Source organism: Meriones unguiculatus, chromosome 7, assembly GCF_030254825.1.
Source record: "Meriones unguiculatus strain TT.TT164.6M chromosome 7, Bangor_MerUng_6.1, whole genome shotgun sequence".
Classification (NCBI taxonomy): domain Eukaryota; kingdom Metazoa; phylum Chordata; class Mammalia; order Rodentia; family Muridae; genus Meriones; species Meriones unguiculatus.
Window position 1 is genome coordinate 117,503,969 of NC_083355.1, and position 18,321 is coordinate 117,522,289.

The window sequence follows — 18,321 nt, forward strand, 5'->3', positions numbered from 1 at the left end:
GCAACTCTTAGACTCTTCCCCATCACAGCAACACAAGCCACATCAGAGTATCAGGGCTGAGGCCCTGAGCTGGCCCCTGCCCACTGGCCAGCTGTGGGAGTTAATGTGGCTGCAAGGCCAGTGGCTTTGGCAGGGCACGGAGCCTGATGTTGGAAGTGTTAGCAGCGCCTCGCGACAGCACTGTTGCCCAAATACTGGAGCAATGCATGGTTTCCAGCCGCTGATGCAACGAAATGCCACAGGCTTAGCGTTTAAAAGAACACGGATTCATTAAGTTCTGTAGCAGTCTTCAGCGGGTCCTACTACGCTGATGAAGATCGAGGCAGTGCCATCCTCCACCCTGCCTCTGGGCTCACCCCTCTTCTATGGTTAAGGTCCCCTGAGACCACATGAGGTCCACCCAGATGACCTGGGAAATCTCTCCATTTTAAGATGAGACTTAGTAAACTTCATTTCCTGTGCCCCACCTGCCTGTTCACACGCTCCCTCTTTTGGGAGGGGAGCTTGGCATCTTCTCCAGGCTGCTGTTGGCCTATAGGGGGCAGAGGGCCAGGTGCTGCTAAGGTATATAGGACAGCTCCTCCCCCCCCCACATGTCCAGGGTGCTCTACTGGGAAAATGAGAACAGAGAAGAGTATGGGGAGGTGGGAGCCCTCTGAGGGAGATGGGAGCCCTCTGAGGGAGACTGGGATTCACAGCAGACAGGTTGGCTCATCTTAGGTGCACAAAGGTCTTGGGGGAAGGGTCCCTGGACACCTCAGTCAAGGGGAGGCAGGTGATGTTGGGAGACCCCTCCCCCAGTAGGGCAGGATCAAGTTTTCTTGAGCTAGCCACAGCCACAGGATCTCATTGGGCACTCAGCACCTTTCTCAGCTTGATATTCCAGCTCTGGATGGGTTGCAGAGAATACTCTGGATACCTGAAGCAGAAAGAAGCCTTTCCAGGAGCTGACCTCCATAGTGTAGTGCTGCTGAGGCACCTGGGAGATGTAGTTCACAGCTGTCTGTGCATGCCACCACGTAAGAAATGATTTTGTTGACTGCAAAAACTCTTGCTCAAAATTAATAAAGGATTTTTTAAAAACACAGTTTGATTGCTAGAGTGATTGCTGTTTAACATCACAGGTCATTTCAGCTATTTCTGGGACATACGAAGTTATAAAACGATGGGAATTCTGAAGCACAGAGCTACTTACACATTTAAAAATATTTACACTAAAGAGAAAAAAAATAGGGGCTGGAGAGATGGCTCAGTCAGTTTACCTTTAGAACTTGGGCCATTTGCATTATTTTATGTTTCTTGTTAGCTGAAATTAAGGTCAGCTTCTAAATTTTAATAATTTTATATTATGTGTACAAGGGTTTTAGCCACTTGTACGTGCACCATGAACTGAGGTGAGGTGCCCACGGAAGTCAGAAGGGAAGTCAGGTTCCTGGAAATTGGAGGTACAGTCGTAGACAGCCACATGGGTGCTGGGAACTGAGCCACAGTCTTCTGCAAGGGCAGCAAGTGCTGAGCCATCTCTCCGGGCCCTAAGTTTTTACTTTTATTTGTTTCTCTTGTATAGGGTCTCATGTAACTCAAGCTGGCCTTATACTATGTAGCTGGTCTCTTGTCTTGCCTCTGCCGTGCAAGGGCTAAGATTTCAGCTGTATATCACCTTACCTGGCCAGGTTTTTTTTTCCGTTTTGATATTATAATTACATCGTTTCCTCCTCCCCTTTTCTCCCTCTAAATCTTCTCTTACATCCCACCTTGCTTTCTTTCAGATTCATGGACTCTTTTTTCATCAATTGTTACATGCATATATGTATGAATAACACACAGAGTTCTAAACAAAATCTGATAAGTCTAAATAATGTTAATTGTATATATGCATGCAGGGCTGACCACATGGTATTGGATAACCAATTGGTGTGTCTGTTCCTGGGCTTTCTCCTCTGGGCATTTCTTTAGTCTTTGTGTAGGGTTGCAGCCTCTTGCTCTTTCCCCTATTGACTTTTGGCCACTTGAGATTTTAAAGAACGTCCTCCTGTTCTTGTATATTTGAAAATGTTTTAAAAGGGTTTTATATATTCAAGAAAATCTGTCTGGGTAAAAAACTGAGGGTTATATATTTTTTTAAGAGCTGTTTCTCACTCTGGGCATGATGACACACGCCTGTACCTCAGCACTTGGGAGGCAGAGGCAGGTGGATCTCTGTGAGTTGAGTCCAGCCTGGTCTACAGAGTGAGTTCCAGGACAGCCAGGGCTACACAGAGAAACCTTGTCTTGAAGAAACAAAACCAAAACAACAAAAAAAAATTGCTGTTTCTCTAAGCTTTGAATGCTGCTGGAAAAGGTTAATTTTGTATTTTGTATTTTTTTTTTTTTTTTGTGGGGGAGAAGGAAGAAAGTTTATTTTAGTTTACAGTCCATCATCAAGGAAAGCCAAGGCAGGAACTCAACGCAGGAAGCTGGAGCCAGGAACTGAAACAGACTGTGGACCAGTGTTGCTTACTGGCTTGCTCTTTATGGCTTGCTCAGTATGCTTTCTTAAACATCCCAGGACCACCTCCCAGGACTGGGTCCTCCCACAATTCTTAATGACACGTCCACAGGCCAATCTGATGAAGCAATTCCTCAATGGAGGGTCTTTCTGGATGACTGTAGTTTAAGTTGGAACAAAACAAAACCAACAAACAACCTCCCCCCAAAAAACCCCACAATTGATCCCTTGTCAAATTGACACACAAACACAATGTATAATCTTGTTTGTCTTCATGTTAATATTATATACATATATACCTACCTACACACACACACACACACACACACACACACATATACAAACAAACATATATTTTTTTTTTTTTGAGACAGGGTCTCTCTGGGTAGACTTGGCTGTCCTGGAACTCAATTTGTAGATGAGGCTGGCCTCAAACTCAGAGATTCCCCCTGCCTCTGCCTCCCCAAGTGCTAGGATTATAGGTGTGACCCACCAGGCCTGCCCCTACAATGTATTTTTAAAAGCCCCACGATCTTTAAAATTTTCAACACTTTAACACTTTAAGACAACTTCTCTTTAAAAATCCAAAGTTTCGGGGCTAGAGAGATGGCTCAGAGGTTAAGAGCATTGGCTGCTCTTCCAGAGATCCTGAGTTCAATTCTCAGCAACCGCATGGTGGCTCACAACCATCTATAATGAGATCTAGTGCTCTCGTTTTTTTTTTTTTTTTAAAGATTTTATTTATTATACAGTGTTCTGCCTGCATACCAGAAGGGGGCACTAGATATCATTATAAATGGTTGTAAGCCACCATATGGTTGCTGGGAATTGAACTTAGGACCTTCAGAAAAATAGCCAGTGTTCTTAACCTCTGAGCCATCTCTCCAGCCCTAGTGCCCTCTAGGGCTGTACAGGTATGCAGGTGTACATGAAGATAAAGTATGCATATCCATATAAACAAACAAACAAACATTTTTTTAAAAATCCAATGTTTCTTAATTGCAGGCTCCTATAATATAAGTTAAATACTTTCTTATTCCAAGAGGAAAGAATCAGGGGACAGGTATAGTCAAAGCAAAGCAAAACCAAAATTAAACAATGCAAAAATCTGACCTCTGGGACTCACTTATGATCTTTGGGTTCAAAAGGCTTAGCTAGTCCCATCACTCTAGTTCTCTATCCCCAGAAAACACAGCTTGTCTGGTAGCCTCAGGCCAGTTCCACTCACAGCTCAGCTAAGACCATGGAGGGAGGAGCGCTCCTTATTCCTTTTTGGGGGGAGGGGAGTTAGCGATGAGTCTGTATACTATCACTGGCTGTCCCAAAACTCACTATGTAGAGCAGGCTGACCTCAAACTCACAGAGCTCTGCCTCCCTCTACTTCCCAGGACTGGTATTAAAGGCTGCCGCCACCACACCCAGTACTCCTTTCTCATGTTTTGGTTTTCTTTTCCTTTTTTTTTTTCTTCTGAAAAGTGGTTTCAATAATCCTTAGAGTTCAGTGACACAGGAGACAGAGCTCAGATGATGTGTGCCGCACTGATGTGCTGGAGCATGGCACCGACACCCCCCCCCCCCCCCAGGCTTCAGGAAGACTTGGTTATGGCATGGCCAACGTGAATACTTTTGATTTCCTGCCTCTAGGACTAGGTGCCATAGGCTGGGCTGCTTCTCTCATCCTTCACACACAGCAGCCATAGGGATCGCCTTCAACAGGTGGCTCAGGTCATCACAGCACCCAGAGGCAAAACACAAATTCTACAAAACAAGAGTCCTGAAAGAAGACATGACCCCTGGTAACCATCCCTGGAGCTCTGCTCACTTGCATAGGACCCTCTATACCTCTTTCCCTGACCTTCATGAGATGACAGTGCCTTCTCATTGTGTATCCGTGTTTACTGTCAGCATTGTCTTGAGACGGCTTACTACATGTTACTGCTTCTTTCACCACTTCTGCTATGTGGTAGATACTGTGTGACCCTCTGCGTCTGACATTGTTTGTAGCATGGGATACTCAGGAAATAAGTTGAATGGGTTCCATTGATAGTTTTGTCTTCTCCTGAAATGACATGAAGACTTTCTCCCCTTAGTTCAACAATTTGTCCCTGAGGTGTGGTGTGACCCATAAGGTGTCCCCTGGGGCTGAGCCTTACCCTCTTTGTGCTTTGTTGTTGAGTAAATGAGCTCCTGCTGTCTCTGCATTGCTAGGCTCCTGGAAGGTGAAGCCCTCGTGTGATGGAGTCTTCTTTCCTATTGTGTTTTCTTCTCTGCTAGATTTTTACCTGCCCTGTGCCTCCCTTGTGAAAGGCATTCCTCTCAGATTCCTTGACATGGTCACCTACACCAGTGCCTCTACTGTATAAGCAGCTCTCCTGTCTAGCGGCTTGAGTCATTCTTCTGAGTCCCTTTGCCACTAGATCTGCTGGTCTGAGCTAGGTGGTTTCTCTTCTCTACCCTGTAGAGAGGAAGGCAGTGAGTTGAGCTGCCTTCCGAGGTACATAGCACTCCATTCTGAGGGCGTGTTCTCAGGTCTGGAGAGCACTGGTTTGGAATTCAGAAACTTCCTTTAGAGTCAGCCCTGACCACCTATGCTCTGGTTGCTATTGTTGTCTAACCCCAAGGAAAAGGACTGAGACCTGCAACTGGGACTGAAGGGTTAAATCTGGGATGGAGGCAGATGGAGATGCTACAGAGTACGTCAAGTCTGTGCCCTCTGTTCTGCCACTGCCTGGATGTTATTTGGTGCCTCTTGTTTTGTAGATACAAAACAAGGTCTATGTACCTCAGGCTGACCTGGAATTCATTATGTAGATCAGGGTGGCTTTGAACTTGAGATCTCCCTCCCTCTTTGAATGCTATGATCAAAGCCATGTGCTACCAAGCCCAGCTCTATCTGGAAGTTCTGTTGGCCAGTTTGTCAGGTTGTGGTGAAGTGAGATCCTATGCTGTACACACTAGAGGTAGGCCTTTGGGAGAGCAGCCCTCTCGCTTTTCCCATGTGGGGAGACTGCCTGCTTATCATCATCTGTTCATCCTACAGAATGCAAGCACCTGGGGTCCTTTGTCCCTCTGCCCCCTTCTCCCCAGGTCCTTCTCTCCAGTCCCTGACCTGTAGCTGCTTTCCTACCTCACAGCATTCAGGGAGGTGGCGAAGACCTTTCTGTTGTTGCTGTTTTGAGACGGGGCCTATGTAGCTCTGGCTGTCCTGGAATTTACTATGCAGACCAGGGTGGCTTCGAACTCTAAGATCTGGTGTTTTCCACCTCTCAGCATTCAGGGAGACCCTTCCTGGGTTGGATCCAAGCATCATGCAGATTCCTTGCCTACAATGTACAGTGAATTAGCCCTGATCCCCTTACTGCATGCCCAAACCTCACACAGTGGCCCACAGTGCTTCCTGAGCTCCATTTACTGTACTCTACATTCTACAAGGATGCACCTCAAACAGGACAATTTTCATAGACTTCCACTGTCAAAGTAACCCACAGTGCTCAGACTCAACCAAACCCCCCATCAGCTCCTCCTCACCTCTCCAACCATGGTAGGGACAGGAGTCCATCAGGGACAACACCCTTTTGTCCTCTGCCTTTGGGGTAATGTCTAAGTACCCCACTCCCCACAGACCTCAGATGAGCACCAAAGCAGGCCCACAGTCACAAATGCTTGTGAATGCCACAAAGAGCTGCCTTCCTCCACAGACGACCCTCCTCAGCTGCAGCCCTCAAGCTGGGGGTCGTCTGTGGCTGGGGAGAGGCTTATGTGATCTCACCTTCAGCTGAGGCCTGTGGGAGGGAATGCAGGGGAGAAGGGAATGTCCACTGAGGCTTGGCAGTTCAGGACATGCCTGCTTCATGGGAGGGTAGTCATGATGGGATGACCAAGGATGCCGAAAGATGAGAAACAGACACACTAAGAACCTACAAGATTTGGAAAGGATCCTATAGGGGTACAAGGAACTCACACAAGGACCCAAGGGCATTTTGAAGCTCCCAGGGATCCCTAAGAGGGCCCACCTTGACCCAGGTATGCTGAGGGCCTCTTAGGAGGGAACTCTCTGGAGGGCCATCTGGGGATGCCAAAGGCTAAGTGGGTATAGGATTGAGAGTGGGTATGGGTGCTGAGGGCCAGGAGGGGTCATTCGGGAGGGGTCTTGAGGGCCTTCCAGGCATGCCGAAAGGCCAGGTGAGAGGTCCATCCAGGGATGCTGAGAACACTGAGGAGTGGTTAAAGAAGGCCAGACAACGGGTGCTGCAGTCCAAGCAGGTGTGGGCCTGGAGAGAGTCACTGGAGGATGCCAACTACCGCTCCAGAGGGGTCGCAGGAGGGCCATCCGTGATGTTGAGGGCTACTCTGGAAGGGTGGCAGGAGTGCTTCCCAGGGATGCAGGGCATGGGCCTCTGGAGGACCACCTGGGTCCTCCACCTGGCTGCCAAGGACCACTCAAGCGGAGGCTTCGAAGGACCTCCCGGGAAGAGTTGCTAGATGTTGAGGGCCAGGTGGGAGGGCAACCCGGGGATGCTGAGGACCACTCTGGAGAGGATATGGGAGGGCAACACAGATGCTAGAGCCAGGCACAGGCGTGGGACTCCGGATGGCCACCCCGGGATGCTGAGGGCCAGGCGGGAGGGGTCGCGGGAGGGCCATCCGGGGATGCCGAGGACCAGGCGACCGAAGGGCTTGGAAGGGCCACTCGGCCAGGGGCGCGCGGGCCAGCGCGGCGCGGGGTCGGGTAACGGCCCGCGCGGTGGGCGGCGGCGCCCGAGGCCCCTCCCCGCCGCCCGCGGCCGCTCCTCCTCTTCCTCTCCCGCCCGCGCCGCGGCCCTCCCGTCCCTGCGCGGCCTCGGCGGCCTCGGAGGCGGCGGCGGCGGCGGCGGCGGAGCAGCGCGGTCCCTTTAAACGGCCCGCCGGCGCCCCCGCGCCCGCCCCCGCCCCGGCCCGCGCCCGGCCCGCCGCCCGCTCCCGCGCCCCGCGCCCCGCGGCCCCGCCGCCGGCCCGGACATGGCCGCCAACATGTACAGGGTCGGAGGTAAGGCCCCACCACGGCCTTTATGCGCCGCGGGCCCATCGCCCGCGCCTCCCGGCCCCGCCGCGGCCTCCGCGCCTCCCCCCGCCGCCCTCGCGCGCGGCCCGCGCCCCTCCCCCCCGGCCCGCCCCCGCCGCGCTCGCGCCCCGCCCGCGAGGCTCGGTTCTGGTCTCCGGTGCTCGTCCCGGCCCAAAATGGCCCCTGGGCCGTCGGGGCCGGGGCGCGCGCGCGCGGGGCGACGAGCGGCGCTGGGAGGGGGCTATACCCACCTGTTGGGGACCGGGGGTGGCCCGCGGGACGTGGGCTGAGTAGCGGCGAGTGACCAGGGCATCCCGGTGGCCGGCGGGCCCGGCGGCGCGAGGCCTGGGCCTGGGTCCGGGCCGGAGCCCCTGAGCAGGAGCACGTGCCTCTGGAGCTCTGGCTGCGGTCCCGCGAACAGGAGTTTGGGGACCTGGGGGGCGAGCGGTCTCCTCGGGGCCCGTGCAGGGCTGCTAGGTGTGCAGGCACCGGGAGTCCTGTTGTAGGGGCCACAAGCCCGAGGGTTTGCAAGCCTCTCGGGGGCGGCCTTAGCAGGGATTCCTGGAGGGGGGGTTGGCTACAGCAGGGGGCCTTCATCCCAAGTGCAGGTCTGAGTCACCCCAAACTTTTCTCGGCCTGCTGCTCACCCTAGCCTAGCAAGGAGTCACTTCACGATCCTTTGGAAGGGCAGAGGTCCCTACTGAGCTGGAGCCGTGAGGGCCTGCCTGTCGCGGCTGGTCCCCTGTTGTTGGGCCCCCCGGAAGCCCTTTCTCCAGTTTGTGTGTGTGTCTGTGTGAGTGATGGGGGCACTCTGGGATGGCCTTGCACACATCCAGTGCACGCAGACCCTTACAGCCTCATCCCATAGCCTTCCACCCCATCCCTGGACTTGGAGTTCCTCTCTGGGGTCAGTCTGAATGTGGGTAAGGTCTCTTGCTGCTATCTCCCCCAACCAGCAAAGTTGGCTCTGCTGTGAGAATGACGGAGTGGGAGACCACCCAGAGACTTCCATTACCACTCCCACGTATGACCCTGACCCCTGAGTGCCCAGGTCGTTTCCTTCTACCTCACACCAGCCGGAACCAGCCAGCCCAGTTCTGAGGCCTTGGGTGCAGCGGTGCAGCTGTCTCCACACAGATGGGTTGTGTACCCACAGCCGGCACCCTGGATTCTTCTGCCCTCTCAGGGAAATCCTGGCCTCACACCTTTGCTTCCTGCCATGTCCTGCCACAGGGTACAGCCCAGGGTGTTGAGGCCCCTGTGAGGTGGGGCTGGTCCTCGTTGATGCTTCAGCCTTGCCAGTCCTGGAGGGGGTGGGCCAGAGTACTGGCTCCTCCAGGCTTACTGACTGGCCTGCCTTCCAGGGCAGAGGTTAGCTCTGCTCGGCTCCTGGCTTCCTTGGCGTCTCTTTTCCAGGTGCTGTTTCTTGCCATGCCTCATGAACCTTTTTTGCATTCAGAGCCCCTTCCAGTTCGGCTTGTTCCTGCTAATTTGGCTGCTGCTTCCTCAGGCTCTACATCTAGTTCCCCCATTCTGGAAGGTTCTCCTTCACCTGTGAAAGACTTCCATTATCCCAGTCCCCAGCCATCCCTTCCCCCTAGTTCACATTTCTCCCTTGCTGCCGTTTCTGGCCCATGATATAATGTCATATGCTGAAGAAATGAATGAATGAATGGCAAGAGTGGAGGTCTGGGCTCCTGCATCTCACTCGTGGCAGGGGGTTGGTGAGAGTAAGGAAAGTAGGCTGCAGGACACTTGATTCTCAGCCCAGGTGTAGATGCCAGCCTTCCAGTGTGTAAGGCCACCCTGTCTGCTTGGCAGACAGCTTCAGCTGAGGCCTTGGCAGGCCTATGAGGAAGACCTAGACTTTGACTCCCTTGTCCCTGTCTCAGTTTCCCCACAGTATGGCTAGAGGTCCTTCTCTGTTCCTATCCCATCCCTGTGGCTGCTCCTTTAGGGTATACCTGGTACCCTGCCCTGTCTGAGGTCCCATGAGCCTTCATGCCAGGCAAGTATGTATGTATGTGGCAATGGAACAGGCACAGGTCTGTATACCTGTGTGTGTGCTGGCTGCCATGTATGGTCCGGGGCACCAGAGTGCTTTGCAGTGCACTGGTCCCCAGAGGGTGTCCATGGCAGGTGAAGGGCCAGCACCTATAGAAGGACTTTGTGGACAGGCAACTCTAGTGCCATCCTGAGTCCCAGCAAAGCCTTGGGATGGTGCTCTGGGTGTTGGCTGTTGGCTTCCTGCCTCAGGCACTGCTTGCCAGAATCTCAGGCCCCCAGATGAGAGAAGACACACTGGCTCTCTGAGCAGGCCTTGGTTCAGTCTGTTGTTGTCTAGTGTTTGGCCCTCTGGGAAGTCTGCCTTGTCCTGAGGGAGTGGCCAGTGGGACCTAGCTTGGGGTGTCTTCCCTAAACCCCCCTCTTGGCACATGTGGCAAAGAAAAGTACAGGATGCGCCGTCAGGGTCAAACCCCAGAAGCAGCCATGCACTACCGGAAGTGCCCCAATGTCACGAAGGCATGGACGCTGGAGGAAGAATGTGATTGCCATTTCCGTGTCCTGTAGGCTCCGTTGCAGGCTGTCTGGAGGCCTTGTCAGGGTGGGCTGGGCTGGATGAAGGTGTAGGAGAGGAGGTTGCAGGAGCCAGCAGACCACTTGGGCCAGGTGGCCAGCCAGTGAGGGAGCTTGGACTGCTTCTTGAGCTCTCTGGGTAGCTGCTGCCTGTCAGCAGCAGAGGTACTGAGAGTGGAGGTGGCCTGGTGAGGGTTTGAGAGCTCAGCTGCAGATTGAGGGCACCCTGGGCCAGCTCTGTTTCTTACCTGTGTGTCTGTTATAAAGTCAGGTGGCAGTTTTGAACGGTGGTGCAGAAGTTGCCTTGAATCTTCCGCCTCACAGCTGCTTATACATGGGAGCTTTTTTTCTTTAATTGAAGGGCTATCGCCATTCCTTGTCCAATTTTTTTTTTTCCCTCTCTTTGCAGGAAGTTAACCTCCTGTACTTTTGAATAGCTTTGAGCTGTGGAAGGTTACAGAAAGGGACAACCTGCAGGCTACAGCCACATCACAGCTGTCCTTGTCCTGTCTTGGTGTGGTATTTCATATGCCCAAAGCCAGCCTTTTGGTTCCCTACCTTGGCGTTTTCATTTATATCATCATTTGTGGTGTTAGACACAGTTTCGTTTTCTGCTTCAGTGTTTTTTGTTTTTATTTATTTACTTTGGTTTTAGGAGACAAGGTTTCTCTGTGTAGCACTGACTGCTCTGGAACTCGATCTGTAGATTAGGCTGGCCTTGAACTTACAGAGATCTGCCTGCCTCTGCCACCCAGTGCTGAGATCAAAAGTGTGTGCTACCATTGCCTGGCTTGTTTTTTTTTTTTTTTTTTTTTTTTTGTTGTTGTTTTGTTTTTTGGTGTGCAGTACTGGGTAGAGTAAAGCACTGAATCAGTGAACTCTAGCTTCAGCCCAGCCATTTTTATTCTTCAGATGAAACTTTTTGACTGAGTGTTCCCATGGTTGAAAATCCCAGCCTTGCAGAGCAATACCGATACTGTGAGCCTGTGCCGTGTCCTAGTGACTGTGATCTCCCCGGCACAGAGCTATTTTGAGGAGCCCTGTTGAGGCTTCTGGGTCTTGCCCAGCTTTTTGTCAGAGCACATGCTGTAGGGAGGACCCCGTTTTCATTCTTCCCTCCCCTGCCTCAGCAGCAGGAGTTGCAGAAGTAGGCCACACCCAGGACTGCAGTGTATCTACGGAGCAGCGTGGGGCTGCCCAGCCTCTTGGCCACTGAGCTTTCAGCTGGGGGCTGCAGGGCAGTACTCCAGGCGTGGCCTGCAGCATCCCACGGAGGCCTGTTCCCCTTCCTGTTTCAGCTGCTTAGCCTGGCTAGCCTGCCCCCATGTGAGGTGAGAGGTAGGCTGTGCCTGCTTTTGGCTTTGTGAATTGTTTTGATTAAAAAAAAAAAAGATTTATTTATTTATACTTATGAGCACTCAATCTGTATGTATGCCTGCATGACACAAGAGAGCATCAGATCCCATTATAGATGGCTGTGAGCCACCATGTGGGTGCTGGGAATTGAACTCAGGTCCTCTGGAAGAACAGCCAGTGCTCTTAACCACTGAGCCATCTCTCCAGCTCTGAGAGGGCAGATTTTGGCATTAAACTCCTGTATTAACAGCAGAAACAAAAACTGAAGTTAACGGTCTAGAGAAGCGGCTCTCATGGCTGAATCCCAGAACATGGTGCTTCCCTGTGGATGGGCTCATGGGAATATGGCTGTCCACTGAGCAGGGTGCTGCTGATCTGTGATGCAGAATGTCACTTGAACATGTCATAAGGGATGCTAGGGTGAGTTCCTGGGAGAGGTGTAGGCCCCTCAAGCCCCAGGCTGTCTCTCCTGAATACATGGATGCTCCTGGCCAAATATCAAGCTTGATCTTGGTTGGGACCAACTTGTTCCTAATCCTTATCCTGTTCCAGTATGCACTCTGCCTCACACCTGTGTTCTTAGGAAACTAAGATCCTTGCTTCTTAGCCTAGAGTTATCTGTCTGGGCCCTGGGCTTCCATGGTATTCCCAGGCTGCCCACATTAAGTGCTGCAGTGTGGCTCTTAATGCCAGTAGGCAAAGTCTCTGTGGGCCCCATAGCGCTGGGTGCATGGGTGGGGGCTGCTGGGATTGTTTTATGGAAGAGAACGTGGGAGAGGCCCTGGATCTGGCCACTAGCCTATGAGATAATGTCAAACATGGTCCCTGTGCCTGCTCCTGGGCAGGATTTCCTTGTGTTTGTCTGTGCTTACTTGGGGCCCTTGGCACCCCTTGTCTTGGAAAGCCATATGTACACATAGGATGCAGTCCCTGCCCCTCCTGGTTCAGGCTGCTGACTCCTGATGCCTTTCTAGGGAGATGATCCTGAGCAGATCTGGTCTGTCCATGTTCCTGCTTATCGACCCTTAGGAGCCTGTTACTCAGTTTCCCACTCTCAGACCCTGCTGTTTCCTTTGTCCACATGTCTCTGGTAGCCTGCGTGTGTGTGCGTGTGTGTGTGTGTGTGCGTGTGTGTGTGTGTGTGTGTGTGTGTGTACGCGCACGCTACTGAATGCTGTCTTGGAGTCAAGCCTGTTCCTTTGTGCCCTTGAGCTGTGGAATCTAGGGTACTTTCTCAGGTTTTGGTTACCTCCCCAACTGGGTGCTGCTGGAGTTTAGGAGGTTCACAGGCAAAAGTCTGTTAATGTGCAAAGGTAGTGTGCTATCCTAGGGTCAGAGCCAGGCTCAGAGGCAAGGTACGGGTTACTGCCATGGTGCCTGTGTTCTCAGTGTACCCCACACCCGGTTAGAAAATGAACCACAAGGCCCCTGGGTGGGTCAGCAGAGTCCAAGACCTGCTGGTTCATCTCTTAAGGCTCTCAGCACAGTAATGGGCTGCATGTGGCCTTCCTGGGCCACCTGGCCACTTGTGCATAGTGGGGGCCACGGCTGGGGGGTTTTGGTCATTTTTTCTTGCAGGTAGGGTCTTGGGCTGTTCCTCATCTTAGATTTTGTGGGGCCACTGAGGTGGTCCCCTATGCTGGCTGCCCTCCAAGTCATTACTATGTTACCAAAGGCCCTCTGAGCTAGAGTGGAGGCCAGATTGACCTAGGGTTAGTAGGGGCTGGCCGGGTGACAGGACCGCTGTCAGGATGAGGTCTAGTGCCCCTAGAGGTGGAAGCTTCAGCTTGCAGGAATGCCTCGGTCAGCAAGCAAGTGTGCGTCGCGGGTGGGAGAGCAGAGGCATTGTCAGGAATGTGCCTCCAGAGGTCCTAAGTGCTTCCTGAAGGATCGGTCTCTTTGAACGTTCTGTCCCTAAGCTGGAAATGGAAAACAGCCCAGCCACCGACTGCTGGGCCTAGCTGAGAGTGAGACACTCTTGGGGGAGTGATCCTACAGGGTATGGTGCTGCAGGTGTCACTTACCTTCTCTGTGAGTCTGGGCTGGGGGGTGGCGTCTAAGGCCTCAGCTTCCTAAGTGCTAGGACTGCAAGGGTACACAGGCTTTTTGACAAATGTCACTACAGACCTCAGAACATTCCCATAACCCTACACTTTTCCTGTGTTCTTTGCTGGGAAGTCTCCTCCCTCCACTCTTCCTGTGCTCTACCCCAGAGTGTCCCACAGATGGAACCATCCTGTGACACGGCTTTGTCACCGGACACTGCATGTGAGATTTGGTAGATTGGCTTTCTCTTGTTCAGTAGTGTTCCTCTCCAGGTGTGTCACCAGGTTCTGCCAGTCCATGGGCCAAGGTGAAAATAATGGCCATGGGTTCTTGTTTCTCCTGAGAAAATGGACACTTGTGCAATTTTAGATTGGATGGTCAGGCTGCGTGTGTCGCTCGAGGATCTGTCAGGTGATGTTCCGAAGTGCTGTCAGCAAGCGCTCGGGTCCAGCCCCCCTCTGCACACCTGGAGTGGCAGTGCTGCAGTGCAGCTGTGCAAGACACCCTTAACTACTTGAACGAGCTCCCAGTATTTGGCGTTGGCTTCTCATGAGTCACGGCACTTCTCAAGAGTGCCATCTGTGTGCTGTTGCTCCTTCTCTGGAAATTTGTTTGTTTGTTTTTAAATTTATTTATCTTTATGTGCATTGGTGTTTTGCCTGCAAGTGTATGTGATGAGGGTGTCAGACCTTGGAGTTACAGACAGTTGTGAGCTGCCATGTAGGTGCTGGGAATTGAACCCAAGTCCATCTGGAAGATCAGTCAGTGCTCTTAACCTCTGAGACAGGCTCTTGCTATTTAGCCCAGGCTGTCTGTGAACAGGTGAGCCTCATGCCTCTGCTGGCTGAGATTAAAGGTGTAGCCATTGTTTTCAGCTGCCTATGTTTGATTTTTATTTTTGTTTGTGGTTTTGATTTGCTTTTTGAGACAGAGCCTTTGTGTAGCCCTGGCTGTCCAGGAAGCCCCTCTGGATACCAGGCTGGCCTTGGATTCAGAGATTGACTCACCTGCCTCTGCCTCCCCAGTACTGGGGTTAAAAGTGGGCTCATCGTGCCAGGCATTTCCCTGGTTTTAAAGTTGGACTGTGTTCTTATTGTTGTGATCCATGAGGTGATTGTGTATTACTTTGTGATGTGGAAGCCTAACCAAGGGCTCCCTCACGTGGACACGTGGACAAGTGCTGTACCACTGCTGGACCCAAGCCCCAAGAGTTGGTTCATGTTCTGCATTTCAGGCCCTTCTCGGAGCACTGTGTTTTGTGTATGTGGAACCCAAAGTCACAAAGTCTTTATCTTTTTTTTTTTTTTTTAATAAAAATTGAGGTTGACTTTAGTATCCATCTTGCTAGTTTCTGAGGGTTAAGAGACTTTGTGCTTTAGTACAGCTGTGTCCCATTCTCCTCACTGGAGCGTCTTGACAGCATTGTCAGAGTGAGGTTGCGGGATGTCGGTTTTCTGTTGGTGGCACGGTTGTTCACTTATCATCTGTCAGCTTCCGCCAGGGCAAGTCTTGATCACTGTAGCTTTCCTGTAGTGTTGGAACTTAGCTGGTGTGAGTCCTCTGACAGTGTTCTTTACAGAATAGTGAGTGCAGTCTGCCCTACTTCCCAGCTTTCCCTTAAAACGTGTGGAATTCACTTGTTGGTTTTTGTTTGTTTTATTCCTCACTGTGCAGCCCTGGCTGTCCTGGAATTCACTATGTAGACCAGGCTGGCCTTGATCTCACAGGTTGCTTCTGCCTTAGGAGTATTGGGGTTAAAGCCTTGTTCCACTAAGCCTGGCTTTTGCTCATTGGTTTGGTTTTGGTTTTGGTTTTTTGAGACAGGGTTTCTCTATGTAGTCCTGGCTGTCCTGAAACTCACTGTGTGGGCCAGGCTGGCCTCAGACTAATAGAGGTCCGCCTGCCTCTGCCTCCTGAGTGCTGGGGTTAAAAATGTGTGCCACCACTGTCCAGTCTGTTGCCGATTTTTTTAATTTAATTTTTTACATTTATTTATGCATAGGCTTTTTCACGTGTGTGTGTTGTAGCCAAAGCACACGTGGGTAACTAGGGGAGTCTGTTCTCTCCTTCGACCATCTGGGTCTGGGGCATGAAGTCAGGTTGTCAGGTTTTACCGCAAGTGTTCTTAGTCACTGGCCCTGACTTGGCTTGTTGATTTCTACAAAGCAAACAAGCAAACAGGTTAGTGAGATTCAGATGACCCTGGCTGATGGCAGGGCCTCTTGGAGACTGGCAAACTGCATTGGCAAACTGCACTGCCTAGGTTTGTGTGACTCATGAGCTAAGAATGGCGTTTACATTTTTATGTGGTTGAGGAAAAAAAAATCACAAGAATACTTCATGACATGAGAAGATTATATGAAATTCAAATTGCTTTGCCCATAAATAAAGTTTTATTGGAACATGGCCACTGAAGCTAAAGTGTGTATTCTGTGGCTGGTTCTGAGCTGTAGCCAGCGTGCTTGTCCTCAGGCACAGGACAGAGCACTGTAGCTTTGCATCAGGCGTGGCGTGGGCCTCTAACCACAGCAGCCACCAGGTCTCCATGGATCACTGGCTGGGTATGTTATGATTAAATAGAGCTCTGGTGCCATCTGCCTGGAGACAACACAGACCTTGTAGTTGAGGGCTCAGCCCCATCAGACCCCCGTACTTCACAGGCCAGTGTGCGTCCCCGGTTGTAGCCTGTGCTGACTGAGCAGCTTTGGGTCAAGGTTCCCATAGCACTCTTCAGGTTCGATTAATTTGCTGGAGCAGCTTGCAGGGCTGAACAGTTGCCATGTTTGCTGGCTCATTATGAAGGATACAAGGAAGCATACACTGGAAGGGCTGAGGGTGCTGCCCCTCTGATCCTAGTTGGTCTTTCTGTGGTTGTGGTTAGCTCTGTGTGGGGTGGGTCATGTGGCTCTGGACAACTGTCTCACAGGTGTCCTATGGTAGTCAACCTTTTATTGTTGTCACCATTTGAGACCACCAGTTTACAAGGAGGAAAGTTTAATCTTGGCGTAAAGTTTCTGAGGTTTTGGTCTCTGTCACTTGGGCCTGTGACACAGCAGAGCTAGTGTTTGGAATGCACAAACTGATCATCTTATGGTGACTTGGAGAGTCAAAAGAAAAGAGAACAGGAAAGGAGTGCAGGCCCTACCCCAAGCACTGCAGAGCCGGGGACCAAGCATTCCCGTGCATGGGTCCATGGAGACACCCTGCATCTTGTCCTAGCACACGCAAAGGATACTTATCTGTCTGAAGGTTCCAAGGTTGTTCGGAGCCATGTGCCAGAAGTGGGAAGGAACCAAATATGTTTCCTTTTGTCACAGTGTCAGCAGTAGCCATTGCTTGTGTGCCTGACACACTGCAGGCCTTGTGAGCACAGTAGCTTGCTGTCTTGAGCCCAGATGTGTGCTGTGGACATACCTGTGGTGTGAATTGGGGACTGTGTTGTGGTTTTAAGGCAGTGGCAAATATTCACCAGTCATTGGTTATCTCACATGGACAGTCATGCCCAATATCCAGGACTGTGTTACAGTATGTGCTGGCATTATGTTATCAACAGGAATCACAATGGTCAGAACAGTTAGCACCTTTAAGGAGAGAATCTCATACTAAGCAGAGGGGAATGTTGAAACAGTGCTTGAGCTGGTGCTGCTCAGTCATTGATTTGGGACGTGGGAGCCTCTGGAACAGTGTGAGCTGGGCAAAGTTGGGGAAGTACTGATGGGAGAGCAATCTGCCAAGATGTATGGCCAGTGGGCCACATGTAGCAGAAAGGGGTGGGGCTAGGCAAATGAAGAACCCTGGAGAAAGACATGAAGAGCAGAAAGGTAGGCATACCTCACTGAGCCAGCGCCACAGGCAGCATGCTTCTGACTGCCATGGTTCTGTGAACCCTGTCAGAAGCAGAAGGTGGAGGTTGTGCGCTGACCCAGCCTGCAATCAGCGTGGTGGCTTCCCAGTACTCAAACTTGGCCAGAGTGGAAGAGTCCCCCAGCAAGACGACCACTTAGGATCATCAGTGTTAAAGCAATGAATCACTTAGAATCAAGACTTGCTGCATGGGGGTAATGCTGTTAGTTCGTTGGGAAATGCTTCCGCTCGCCAGCAGCGCTGTTGGAGAAGAAGCTTATGCTGTGGTACGTTCACTCTTACTGGGGAGAAATGAAATGGAAGGTCCGAGCAGGAGTAGTTCCTAGCTCATGTTGCACTCTGGCAGAAGCTGGTGACTGCGCTGGGAGTTCCTCAAGGCTGCCCTCAGGACCAGTACTTTGCTGGACTCATGAGACCTCAGTGCTCTGGAACTCAGCTTCTTGCTCCTTGAAATAGAAGGGTGTGCCACACCAGCCAAGATGGGTGGGTCTCAGAAGAGGAAGGTGAGGCATGGACCGGCATGTGGTAGTGCTGATTGGAGCCTGTGTGGAGGTGGGCCTTGGGACCTGGACTGTTAGTGGAGGTTGGCCATGTGTTCGTGGGTGAGCTCTTCCTCAGGAGTCAGATCTTTACCATGTAGCCTCAGCCAAGCACGATTTGACATGGTCAAAGCCTGAGAAAGAGGCACTGCTAGGACTGTGGAGAGCCTGGCTTGCAGGGAAAGCTCTTCCTTTGGATGTCACATAATGAGCTCCGCAGCAGCTCAGCTGTTCAGATAAGTGTCTGCATGCAGATCCCATGCTAACTGTCCTGGTGAGAGGCATGTGTCCAGGGTTGCCATGTCTGAGCTACAGCAGCGTTGCTGGTGAACATGAGCAGAACAATAACCCTGAGCTGATGTCATCCCCAAACCCCTTGTTTTCTCATTTGATCCATCTGTACTTTAAAA

General features: G+C 51.7%; 1 protein-coding gene across 5 annotated transcripts in view; it reads left to right on the forward strand.

Annotated features, from left to right (window-relative positions):
- Positions 1-7,345: 7,345 nt before the first annotated feature.
- The window catches only part of Mta1 (metastasis associated 1), a 38,001-nt gene continuing 27,025 nt past the window's right edge, over positions 7,346-18,321 (forward strand). For 4 of the 5 annotated variants that reach the window (XM_021655268.2, XM_021655269.2, XM_021655272.2 and 1 more), the window contains exon 1: positions 7,346-7,514. In XM_021655268.2, coding sequence (XP_021510943.1) covers positions 7,487-7,514 — 28 coding nt within the window. In that variant the 5' untranslated portion in view covers positions 7,346-7,486. The remainder of the gene's footprint in view (positions 7,515-18,321) is intronic. The other variant, XM_021655274.2, reaches the window with a different exon arrangement.